The 13,170-nt window shown below is 43.6% G+C and overlaps 1 protein-coding gene across 2 annotated transcripts; it reads right to left on the bottom strand.

Annotated features, from left to right (window-relative positions):
- Positions 1-340: 340 nt before the first annotated feature.
- On the bottom strand, positions 341-11,628 carry MINDY1 (MINDY lysine 48 deubiquitinase 1). 2 transcript variants are annotated; one of them, XM_036766501.1, is made up of 10 exons: positions 11,031-11,628; positions 5,246-6,009; positions 4,785-4,842; positions 3,966-4,030; positions 3,440-3,598; positions 2,975-3,077; positions 2,637-2,779; positions 1,995-2,186; positions 1,237-1,383; positions 341-946 (listed from the first exon to the last, which is right to left on the bottom strand). In XM_036766501.1, exons 2-10 carry the CDS (start codon positions 5,696-5,698, stop codon positions 866-868), a joined length of 1,401 nt encoding a protein of 466 aa, XP_036622396.1. In that variant the 5' UTR covers positions 5,699-6,009; positions 11,031-11,628; the 3' UTR covers positions 341-865. The 2 variants fall into 2 exon arrangements, with proteins under 2 accessions (XP_036622396.1, XP_036622397.1); XM_036766502.1 differs by having other exon boundaries at positions 5,246-5,700; positions 11,031-11,619.
- Positions 11,629-13,170: the final 1,542 nt, after the last annotated feature.

Genomic DNA, 13,170 nt, shown 5'->3' with positions numbered 1-13,170 from the left:
TTGCAAGAGGAGAAATATCTTCTGTTAGGTGGGGTATAGGCAATGGGACCATGATACCTTTCAGAGTTTCTATGATCAACATGTAGCCCTGACCCAAATCTCATGCACCAATGCTGATTTATAGTGATGACTTAGAATTGGAACACTATGTATATAGGACCTACAATGAAAAACCAAGAGCAACAAAATGGAATTTAAGCTCTCTCTGTTGGCCCTAGGACAAGTCGCCCTCCACATTCCTCACCCTTTTTCCACATCTCACCAAGACAAATACTCTACTCCACCCTGCCCCATAGGATGGTATGAAGGGTAAGGTTAAAAAAAAAAAAACTAGTCAAACTCAGGAAAGAAGTTTTATTTTCAAACTTCTAAGAAGGCATTACAAATGCCAGGTAGAAACCCAAACAAAACCCTGAAACCAAAAAGAGAAGCATACCCTGGGGACAGCCAAGAGAAGTCCAGCCAACTGGAGGTGGGGAGAAAGGGACACTCTAGACTAAGAAATTTCACCCAGGAGCCTGAGTCTGGGCATTAGTGTCTTTGTATTATGGAGCAAAAGATGGGGCAGCATGAACCCCATCCCTCATCTTGATGCTTCCCTGTATAATGGGGAGAAGGATCAGGGGACAGCAGCAGGTGGGTATGAGATATAGGAGGCACAACCCTTGGACAACACTGAGAATAGCCCCATGGACTTGACCAGCTTTTGCCATGGCCATTGCTCCCTGCTCCCTAGTACCCCACTACTAAGAAAACCCAGAAGGGCTAGGGTGAGCAGGCAGGCAAATGGAGGAACCATAATGAGAAGCCTCTCAAGGAAGTGGGGCACGTCAGACTAGGCACAGCAGCTTGGCTTGGGGTGCAGCTATAGAAGGACACAGTCTGACTCCTGCTTTGACCGCTGCCTACGTTCTCCAGCTGGCCGTCCAGATGAGGCTCCTCTCTCCTGTATCAACATGAACAATTAGTCAACTATCTGCCCTAGAAAAGTAGCAGAAATAGAGTTTGGGATTCTAGGCTGATGGGACAGTAGAAAAGACAAAAGTTAATGGAAGTACTGATGGAATCTTGGAAGGGGAGAGTATTGGGAGGCATGGGAGTTTGAAGATGAGAAAAGCAGGGGCCAGGAACGTTGAGATTAGGGACACATGGGGACAAGGACTAGCAAAGAGCAGAGCAGGCCCTGACAGGAAGGAGTACGAGGGCTAGTACTGGGAAAATATGATGGGGGGTTACCTGTGGGGATGGGGCACGGGGTGGCATAGGCTGTGCTTGCTGTTGCTGGTATTCCTCCTGCTGCAGCTGCCTGGCCAGTTCCAGATCACTGAGACCCAAGGTGCCTTGTTGCTGCTGTTGCTGGAGGGACAGCGCAATCATATAGTCCTGAAAAAGAAAACATGGGGCTGAGGAGGACTATAGAGAAGACTTTAGGGAAGACCCAAGAAAGACTAGGGAAACTCAGGTCTAGCTTTACCAATATCCCTCATTCCTCCTACCCCACCCCAAATCACCAGGCCTTTCTTCCTGGCAGTCAAAGACAAAAAAAAAAAACCAGTTAACCTTGTATAGTCAGAAATATCCCAGACAATAAGTAGGAAAAGAGAAAGCAGGACAAGAAAGAAAGAAAGAAGATGGATAGTCTACTAACCTGATCACTGACTCTACTACCCCTAGTCTGAGATCCACAGGCTCAGGAGTCCGTGGAAAGATTTCAGGGGGTTTGTGAACTTGGAATGGGTAAAAATGCAACTTTATTTTCACTAACCTCTAATTGAAATCTAGCATTTCCTTCAATTATGAATTGGGGAAAATAAAACAAAAACCATTGTGAGGAGTCTGTAGGCTTCACCAGACTGCCAAAGAGATTGATGGCAGAAATGGTTAAGAAACTGGACCAGATCATCAAAAACAAATTAAACATCGAACTATGTCCCTTACTCCTTAACTGCTGGTGCTCCATGAAACCCACATAAGCCCCTGCCTGGCCCACTCACCTGATCCACTTGTCGTTGTGTCTCCTGAGAGTGAGCCCCACTCCCCGCCCCAGCCTCCTTGCCCAGAGCTTGGCTCAGGTGGAAGTCAGAGTCACAGAAGCAGCTGTCTCCATCCACATTGTGCAGGCTCTCCCAAACCACCTGTTCCTCCTGCAGAAAGCCCTGATCAGTGACCAGTAGGTAGAGATGACTCTGTCAAAGTAAAAGAGAGTGTTCAGTAAACAATTGATGGGAGCCTTAGGGATTTTTGTGAAGGTACAATTTCTAGGAAGCAATTGGGGCACATTTGAATCTCCTGGGTATGGTGAAAGAGTGTGAGCATAATTATAGTCATATGCATCTTGTTTTAGCACATGTTTCCATAGGATCATAGATTTAGAGCTAGAAGGTACCTTAGAGCATTATGTGGGAATAAGGGGCTATCTGAGCATAAATATATCTTAAGTATGTGATCCCTGTGGTCCTGTTCTCTCTGCCTTTTCCTCACTGCAATGCCTACTATCCAAGGGCTATGGAGATGGAGTCACAACTAAATTCTTCATCCAAGGACATTAGTTAGAACAAAGTGAATTGGGAGAATATGATGTAGGAAAGAGGTCAGTGGGAATACACAAGCCCCTAATCCTCTGAAATCTCTATCACCTTATGCTTGATCATAGTGCTAAAGTGATTGTTTCGAAAAAAGACACTGAGTTCTCCTTCCTTGGCAGCTGCTGTTAGCTCACATAGTCCATGGTATGTCAACTGTGCTGCTGTCACTTCCAGGAACTGCTCTGCGATTAGGCCTGGCAAGGAAAACAGATTGGGATGAACTTTGGTTTAGATCCAGAGTCTGAAGCTGAAAGGATCACCCAGGAATGACCCTAAAACTCTGGGGGTGCTTTAAAGTGCAATTATCTTTAGCTCCCCAAATATTGCCTCTGTCTCCCCTTCCCATAAATCAGGGGCTGTGTTCTAAGGGTAGAGAGTAGGGGCATTACCTTCTGTCACAAGGTTGGTATCATTTGAGTGCTTACAGGTGATGATCTTCTCCACCAACTGATTGTAGCTCAGTTTGCCAACTGCACTCACAGCCTCAGGGCTCTATGGGGAGATGAGGTTGAATGAATGAAGAGAATCTCCTCCTCATCACCCCAGGGATGTAGGTAGGATGCCTCCTGTATCCCACCTTAGCTACAGTAACATGACCAAAGGTTCCTGATCTCTCAACTCATAAAGAATTGGTACAGGTTTGCACATTGTATTTACACTTCTTTTTAATATCTTTTGTTTAAGGTTAATCTGCCCAGAAATTCTCATCAGCCATTGCCCTCTGTATTCTAAGAGCCCCCTCAGCCCTCTTCCTCTCCCTTCCCTCTTAACCCCCATTCTGTCTCTGCCACTCTCCCCAGCACTTTCTCTTGCTTCAGTTTTGTTTGGAGAAATAGAACTCCTTTCACCCTCACCTGTGGATCCACCAGCCAACCATGGTAGAGGGGAATTCCAAGTAGGTCAAAGACACTGCACTCAGGTGTATATTCAAAATCAGAGACGCCTGTGAAGCGCACATTGACATCCAGACCCGTGGCCAGTTTGGGTAGTACTGTCATTGCGTCATCCACATTCTGGGGGTGGGGGGGTGGGGGGGAGAGAGACAAAAAAAGCCAGCCCATACCTCTATGCCCTCCACATATTTTCAAGAAGAGAACTGAATCCTGCTATTTCTGTACTCCCTGGGCCCAACAGTTTTGATTCACCTTCCCCTAGAACCTTGCATCCCTCATCTTCCAATTCCTGACTTTGCTTCTTCAACCCGAATAGATAAGGATCTTTACAGGAGAAAGAACCACTGCCTTAAAAATGGGGAAAAGGGAAACACACTAGAGAAAGAGGGGAGATTTGTCTAAAGTGCCCAAAGGTAAATTGCCCACCTCCGTTCCCTATAAATCTTCTTTCTTCAGATCTCTATCTCTGAAGTCCCTCCTGCCTTACCTGCTGAAAGTTTAGCTGCAGTGCTTCTGACTTCTCTTGTGGCTTGATGGATAGTAGGCAGTCTCCTACAGTAGAAAGTCCCTTATGAACTAACCCTGACAAACCTCCCAAACAAGTTTTCCCTTACCCTGGAGAACTGGAGATCCATAAGAGAACCCAGATATGAAGATATCTTAGAATACATCTAGTTTCAACCCCCCATTTTAATAAATGAACAAACAAGTCCAGAGAGGCTGGGCAGAAAGGTAGTAGCCAAGTAATAGCTTGAATTCAGGTTTCCTGACTACCAATCCGGTGTTCTTTTACAAGCTGGATTTATAGAAAGTGTCTCACAAGGAAAACCCCTTGCTATTCTGAATTTCAATTCTACAGAGTGTCCCTAAAGTCTGGACACATGGGCAAAAATGCGTATTTTGAAATATTGGGAATATTAACAGACCTTAGCCCCCTTGACTTCTTTTTCTGGGGTATGCTAAAGGAGAAGGTGTCCTCAATGAAAATCACAGAAGCAACACACTTGATTGAACATATAGAGCGAATGTGCTAAAATTGACGGCAATGTGGAGTTATTGCATTGAGCTCACATGAATCTTGCAAAGTGCATCAGCCTTTGCATCACAAATGATGGAAATCATATTAAAGATGTTATTTGTTAATATTCCAATTAAATAAAATGTTGTTGAAAATTTCATTCATTTCATTTCTTGAAAATATGCATTTTTGCCTATGTGTCCAGACTTTAGGAACACCCTGTAGACAAATCAACTCCCTGCAGAGTTACACTGAATAACCACTCCAATCCACATGCAACTCACTCACCAAGGTGTGCCATTAGCTCATCTGAAGTGATCACTTCCTTTTGAGGGGCCAGCTTCACCTGAAGATAAGAAGGAATACCCAAAGAATTAATAGTGTGTCTGTCCTTTCACAAGCTCCAGAATACAAAGCATTGTAGAGAAAGGGACCTATGTGAGGGGTGGGTGAAGGCTAGGGGGATGAAGTGATATGAATAAAAACATCTACAAGTACAGTAAAAAAAAAAAATGGAGATTAAATACCAGGAAAAACTTCTCATTTTTCAAGGAGACAGGACAAAAAAGAGTAGGATCTGTCTCTGAGTTACTGAAACAGATGGCATAATGTGAAGTTCTGTTACCATTTGAAAGAAACAGGAATGATGTGGAAGGTAGCTAGAGAATGAGGCATTCTACCCTTCCCCTCAGCAGAAACTCCTCCTGTGCACACCCCGCCCCCACCACCACACGCATATATGTACATACCTTCCACTGAAGAAAGAGGATGTTCATGATGGCAAGCAGTGGACAAGGCCCATTGGTGCTCTGAGTGATAATGGGTGTCCGCTCCCCCTTCCAGGGGATCCACTTCACACAATAAAAGTCGGGCTCATGCTGATGGTTTGAAGGAGACTGGGGAAGCTCCTGAGGGCTGGGCTCTACCTTCACTGCCTCTTCTGAGGTCTGGGTTCCGAGGGCTGGTCCTGGTTGCTGTGGATCATCTTCTGGAGGTGGTGACTCCAGGTTATCCTTGTCCTGGGCAAGCAGAGAGACTTGGTCTACTGGTTCTTGCCCTCCAACTGCACCTTTAGTATCTTGAGTAGCTTTATCTTTAGGGTCCAACTCTGACTCTGATAGGACTTCATTATTTTCAAGGGTGTCTGCTTCTGGAGTCCTGATCTCGCCAGAAGATGGCTGGCCAGGTTGAGGATGCTCCATGGCTAGAAGGAAGCAAGTAGGTTGTGTTCCAGGGGTAAACCCTCTCCAATGACCACAAAGATTATGTTCAATCCAGGCTTGGTTATCAGCAGAATGAATAGTTCAGGGAAAAGTTAAACATCAGATATAGTTAGATCCAGGAAAGTCTAGGAAAAGGAGAGTAGTGACAGTGATGAAAATCTGGGTGTGGTTCAGGCACTGCCCCTCTACTGGGTACAGACAGGACTAACTTCTTCTTTTCCTGGCTTGTATAAACAGTAGGGTCACAGGCTGGTCACCGTCTGCCTCTATCTGGCTGTCACTAGATGGAACTAAAGAGGAGAAAACATACAAATATGTGGTGGATTACTCCAGTGAAATCAGGAGCGCAGACTGGAACTAGCTCTCAGAAACAAAGAGAATAAGGAGAAGAGAAAAAGAACAAGAATAAAAAGAGAAACAAGGGGACTGAGACACACAGTAGAGGCAGAAAAACCCCCACCGAATAGCACTATTATTAAAATCCTGGTGTTCTGGCTCACCCAATAAAGATCATCAAGGCAATAACCCCGGCCATAACTCTCAGAAAGAAGAGGGCTGAAATCATTGTCTGGACCCACCTGTCTTCCACCAAGGCCCTGCTACCTGCTTGTCTAAGAGATGCCTTGAATAAATAGAGGCTTTATGCTTTTCCTCAAAGAATAAGTTATTGGCTTTCTCTCTTCTTTTTCATGAGGGGTAAAAGAGTGAATAAGTTTAAAGTACTTGGAGTTTTTAGAAATGAGGGATAGTAGATTAGAATAATGCCCCTTTAAGGGCATTGAGGGAAATTTTATGCTTTTCAGAGAAAACCTCCTTTCCTTGCATGGCCCCAAACTGCAGCAGGACAGTAAGAGATAGATCTTGGGAAGGACTTCCCAGGGGTGAGGAAGAGAAATATCAGAATAAGTTATGGAGACTAAATTGAGGCCCTGATCATACACTAAAATCTCCAGCCTCAGAGCACAGAAGCAGTTACTAAAATAGTAAGGAAACCTTTTTGGACTAATTGGAAAATAAGGATAACTTTCCTCCCAACTCAACTTCATCAAATATGCTCACCTCTTTTGAACCTCACCCACCTCATACATCTATACAATATACATTTCCCCCCTTGATTGTATATAACGTATAAGGTCAGGAAATTCCATAATCAACTTGTGAGGCTCTGGGGAGAAATGAACCTTTGTCTGAGACTTTAATTCTGTATCTCTATATTCATTGGCTTTTGTAGATACGTTGATAACTCACTCCAGGGCCAGTGATTGAGTCTTATGGATTAGAGATTGTTTTTGGTTGTTGTGGATAGATTTGGAATAGATTAGCTGACTCACTCAGTGGGTCAGAGTATTCCTTTGTGAGGGACCTATAAACTAAAGCAGACATACCAAGCCTTTCATTCCTTTTTGCCTTTTTGGAAGACAGAGTAGAGAGTAAGACCTGGGCTCTGAGGGTTCTGAAATTCATCTTCCCTTCTATAATGACTTCCTTTGGGCAAAGGCACATGGGAGATGCATTACTATCATCCATTTGGCCTAAGAGGATTGTTCCTGGAACCAAAATCCAAGAACCCCAATACCTCCTGGATGGAGGGGAGATTTTCTGGTCAATGTCAAGGTCCTGGTCAGTATGATCCTAGAATCCAGCCTTCTCAAGCGAAGGGGGCATTTCCTGGACAATGTCAGCCTTGGGATTGTTTCTCTAGTAACTTTAAGTCTGGGAATTCTGGTATTTAAGGTTTTACAGATATAAGGGAAGTTATTGGGTAGCACTAGCCTCTTAGAGAAGAGGATGTAAGAAATGGGAGGAGGAGTTTTGTTTCCACAGAACTAAAGGTATGCTTCCCCGCCCTCCCCCACCCCAGCTTTAGCAGAGACCAGGCCTCAAGGTCGGTCAGGTGAGAGGTCAGAGGCTTGTATGCATGTGCATACTTTTTGAGAAGGCAGTCTGGGGAATTAGAGAGGCCAAACCCACTTGAACTAGTTCAAGCTTATCTAGGGTCTGGTCTTGGTCAAGAATCCAGGCCTACTGATTTGCGTATGTTAAGGAGGGAACTTAAGGGAGTAAGGAATGTAGACGTCCTAAACTCAGATAAGTCCAGGCCTACTGATTTGCATATGTTAAAGAGGGAAAGTAGGGGAAGTAAAAGAATATAGTTTAATCCTAAACTAAGACAAGGAAAATCTAATTAACTTCACTTTTGCTTCTGTATCCTTATTATCCTACCTGTATAAACTGTATAACCTAGGAAAACTATGTTAAAAAACAAAGACTGTAAACTAACCATAACTCTAGCAGGAGTGGAGGGAATGGTTACCCCTGCTCCTGCAGCTGTATCTGTGAGTATTCCTGTTAGCACTAAACCTGCTCTCTCAAGCAACGTAATAAAATGCCTTCCTTTGCCCACTCTGGTCTTGAGTTCTTTGGGTGAGCATGGGTAAATCACATGTATTTTCCTAAGGCTAAGTGAAGGGAAGCAATAGGCAGTGGAAGCTCACTGGGCTTACTCCTGGATTTTTGTCTTGGGGTGTCCTGTGATTCCCCACTGTGGTGTTAAGAGGGCTACCACTCTGGATTCTCTTGGGGAACCCTGTGGTCTGCACGGCCTTCTTAAGGGGACATCACTTGGGTCCTCCTCAGGGTCTGACTCCTAGGAGGCCCTGTGATCCCCACAGATTAAGGGACGGCTACCACTTGGTCTTCCTCTGGGACTCCTGTGGTCTGTACAGCCTTCCCTAGGGATTATCACAGGGCCTATGTGATTGCATCCAGTAGCAAACCCAGAACTTAAAAGGTTAAGCTTCAGGTTATATATGACTGGATCAGTAAATAATTAATTTACTTATTTAATGCATGTTCCTGTTTTACACTCATCTAGCTATCTTTGTGTCCTTTATGTCTATAACCATTTAATTAAGTAGTAATAGAGATGTGTAACAACAATGTTGCTAGCAGCTACTGTGAAAGACCAACAACCAGCATACAGAAGGGCTGCTAACGCATGTTCTTTGATCTGCTTTTCTAAGGAAAGCAACTTTAAGGGGTTAACAATCTTGGTTTAATCAAACATACACTTCAGTGCAAATACAAACAGAAGTTACAAACATCACCAAATCACAATTCATAGCTACCAGAGAAGCACCGACATCTGGGTTGCAAGGGGTGGGGGACGGGTTCAACGGCTTGCCTAGAGTCTCCTCACCTACATTCTTTCAATGAGTGTACCCCACAAAATCAACAGCTAACCTTCCAGTACATATACCCTATTCAGGACCCTGAGGGCTCGAGGCTCACCATTTAGAGTGTGAGAAATCACTAACACAGAGTGTGGGAAAGCCCCAACCACCAGTACCACATCATATACAATTCAATGACTCCCAATTGTCTTAGATCAGAGAAACACTCCAAGACAAAAAAGATCCCACTTAACCTGCCCCATTCAAACAAAGGCCAGACTCATTAAAGGCACTTAAGAGAAGAACAGAAAAAAATCCTGCCCTGATTAACATTACCAGATGCAAACATGCCATTGATGATAGTTAATGAAAAGGGTCTTAGGCCTTGATCTCTAGGAAACCTCTCTTTGAACCTTCTTGTTTCCATTCCTTTTACACAGGTCTTTTGAGAGAGTAATGAAATCTTCATAGAAATCATGCCTTCTTCATTTCCGTATACTAGCCTAGAATGCTTCCCACTTTGAAACAGATAGGGATTTTCGGGTGGAAGTGATAGGAAGAACTGGAGATGGGGGATGGGAAATGAAAGTTCAGGTTAGAAGAACTGGAGGAAGGCGGCTGCAGTGCATGTACTCAAACTACCCATCCTCTGAAGTATGTAGCTAACTGCATATCATTTGTATTTTGTTAATTTTGGGTCACAATGCACGTTAAGTTCTCTCTCTCTCTCTCTCTCCATATATATATATATATATATATATATATATAGATAGATAGATAGATAGATATATCCTATTCCCCCAACCATCCAGGGGGCACTTAAAGAAAACTCAAGAAGTTGATATTAAAATGATTGGTAAATGTAGAACAGTTTGAAACACCCCTCTCATATCTTCTGTGTAATGCCAGAATCTATTTATAATTAATTGGGGGATACGAAGCTAACTGAAGATTTCAGAGGCAGATACCCTTAAAATGAATGGGATCAAGGCTGCTAGGTAGTACAGTGAATAGAACACAGTTGCTGGAGTTAGGAGGACCTGAGTTCAAATCCAGCCTCAGAAACTTACTAGCCGTGTGACCCTGGGCAAGTCACTTAACTCCATTGCCTCCAAAAAACAAAAAGAATAGGGTCTTATCAGGTCAGAAGAGACTAGATCACGGACTAGGGGCTAGACAACAAGAGAACCTGAGTCTTATAAATAAATAATAACCAGATATGGTTGTACATGTATAGCCTATATTAGATTGATTGCATGCAGTCTTGGGGGGAGGAGGGGGAAATTTTGGAACTCAAAATCCTATAAAAGTGAATATTGAAAACTAAAAATAAATATGAAAACTAAAAAAAAAATGACCAGACTGGATGGAGATCTAAAAAGCTCCCATTCCTCAAGGTATACAAAATACATCCTGCCCCTATGTTCACCCTTGGTGTGGTGGGCTTTAGGATTTCATTTCACTTCACTGTAGCTGAAGTTAAGTGGGAATGGTCAAACCAAAATCGATCAATTCTCCCTTCCTCTTGGCCCCTCAAATTCTTTTTTTTTTTTTTTGTGGAATCATCCTTTCTTCTTTTTAACTTTTAAAATTTTTTATACTTTTTAAAATTAATTTTTTTTATTTTTAGTTTACAACACCCCCAAATTCTTAACTATGCTCTCTACCTTAGGTCAGTGAGGATGAAATAAAGCCTCAGTCCCTTCTTGAGACATAAGGGACATTATCAGGGAATTCTTAGGGAACAGCGAATAATGACAGATAAGAAGGCTAAAAGAAAAGAGAAACTTGTCGCTATCTCAAGGAGACCCCAGGAAACTTCCTTTTCTCACTTAAGTCCCCCATTGTCCCAGATTCCCTTTCAGTCTTCCCCAAACTCTCAATTCATGGTTCAGAGTTTCTCCTCCAAATAACTCAAAACAGTATTGTGGTGCTCCATCCACTTGCCTGCACAAAGGAGCAAGATGCATTAAAGGAAAGAAAATGTAAGAATCAAAAAAACTCCTTCTACATTTTCCCCCTCAAAAGACCTTTCAGAATGTGTGGAATAAAGCTTGAGAGGGTGGTGTCATCTCCCAAAGGCTAGATAGGAAAGAGAAGAGATGAGGGTAGGGGAAGTAATTAAAAGAAAGTTTTACCTTCAACCAGAGGGAGTTTGTTCAGGGGCTCAGTTCAGGAGTTTGCTGGGGGCTCCCAATCCAGAGAAGGATGCTCTCTACTCAGCTTCAGTAGGTTCTTGCAGCTGTCAACACCTGGGCTGACGGGCTTCAGAGCTGGTTGGTGTCCAGGCTTGGTGGAAGCAGTTTCGTACTCACGCCCACCACTGTCGGGCAATGGGAAAGAGAGGGGGGTGCCACAGATACAGCTCAGCTTTCTTCCCTCAGCCTCATCCTGCACACCTTTCGAGTACGCAGACCCCTTTAGGCTTTGGGAGGGTCTCCAGGTCTAGGGTGTGCTCTCCAGGCCCTGACTAAAGCCTGGTTTTCCAGGAGGAAGTTTCTGTTTGTTCTTCTTTTCCTTCTTCTTTTCTATTGAGAGAAATCATCGGTTAAAGACAGATTCCCTGGGGCAGGGGGTAGACTGCCGAATTCCAAAAGGTTTTCATAAGGGCCATCTGCCGTGGTCAGCAGCTGGCGACAGGCAGAGAGAGGGAGAGGGAGAGGGAGAGGGAGAACGAGAAGGAAGCAGAGAAAAACAAGAGCCCTTCTGTTCCCTCCCACTGCTGCTAGAGAGGATGAGGACTCTTGTGCCTCTCTGGTGAGAGCAGGGAAGAGCAAGAGAGAGGGGAGGAGCAGGAGAGGGAGGGGACAACGTGTTGCCCACCCAGCCCTCCGAGCTTTTGGTGTGTGTTACTTGCAGTTGACTTCTTTCTTGCCAACGTGTATTTTGTCTTTTTTTTTTTGCCCCTGTTCTCTCCTTGTGCTCTTAACCCCAGTTCTCCTTTCCCGAGCCCTTGCTGTGTCATTTTTGAGCCCTAGACAAACTGGTTGAACTCTCCTTATACAACCTTACACCCAGTGGTAACTGAGAAGGCAGCACTGTCAGTCCAAGGCTCCTGGGTTCCAGTTCTTTGGCCATTTCCCCACTACTATCGCCCCCATTAATTACCAACTTAGAGAGCATCAAAGAAGGAGTAGGGTTTGAGAGAGGGAAATAAAAAGATGAATAAGTAAATGAAAATGTTTGAAGCAGCAGTACATTAACTTTGCCTCAGACATTACCATTGGGTAAGGAGAGTAGGATGAAGGTAAAGGGGACCCCTGAGAAGAGAAGTGACAAGGACATAGGAATTCCATTTCTAGATTCTGAGGGGGCCCCAAATAGCTCTATTTGCTTAGGTGCTACCTACAGGAAGTACCCAAGAGTCTTGAAAGGGGATGCACTAAGTTGGGAATGGGTGGAAATTAGGATCATATGGACTTGAGAGCTGGAATGTCTCATAGACACTGCAGACTCAACATTTCCAAAACGGGACTCATTATTTTTCCCTTCTAACCCACCCTTACTTACTGACTTCTCAATTTCAAAAATGAACATCTCTGCCTTTAAGAAGGTCACATTTTACCCAAGGATACAACATGTATACACATAAGTATATAGCAATAGAAGGTATCAGTCAATCAACCAGCATTTTTTAAAGAGCTTACATGTGCTAAGGTTAGGCACTGCTAGGTACTGTGGCTACAAATAAAAGAATGAAACAATTCCTATTCTCGAGGAATTTACATTCTGCTGGGGAACAACTCATAAGTACACTCATAAGTATATATGAAATAAATATAAAGAAGATGAATACAATGTTGTTAAATACAAAGTAGCTTAGGAGGGAGGACTGTTGAGATCAGGAAATGCTAAATGTAGCAGCTGGAGCTTGAACATATCTTTAAGGAAGAAAGGGATTCTGAGGCAAAGGTGAAATGGAAGTACATTTTCATGTGGAGTAGCCAGTACCAAGGCAGAGAGGTGAGAGGTGGAATGTATTATACGAAGAACAGAGAAGAGGTGAGTTTAGATGGATCAGTGTGGGAAGGCAAGAAATGTCCAAGGAGGCTAGAAAGATAGATTGGGACAAGGTTGCGCAACGCTTTAAAAGCTAAATAGTGAAATTTATATTAGATCCTGAAGTCAGGAGAGAACCATTAGAATTTATTTAATACAGAATAACATGGTGAGCTCTGTGTGGAAAGGAAAATCACTTTGGCAGTTGTATGGAGATTGGATGGAGTAGAGAAAAACTTTAGGCAGGCAGATCAATCAGGAGGCCTTTGCAATAACCTA

The sequence above is a fragment of the Trichosurus vulpecula genome, chromosome 7, assembly GCF_011100635.1.
Source record: "Trichosurus vulpecula isolate mTriVul1 chromosome 7, mTriVul1.pri, whole genome shotgun sequence".
Taxonomy (NCBI): Eukaryota; Metazoa; Chordata; class Mammalia; order Diprotodontia; family Phalangeridae; genus Trichosurus; species Trichosurus vulpecula.
This window is presented reverse-complemented; position numbering and strand designations above follow the sequence as displayed.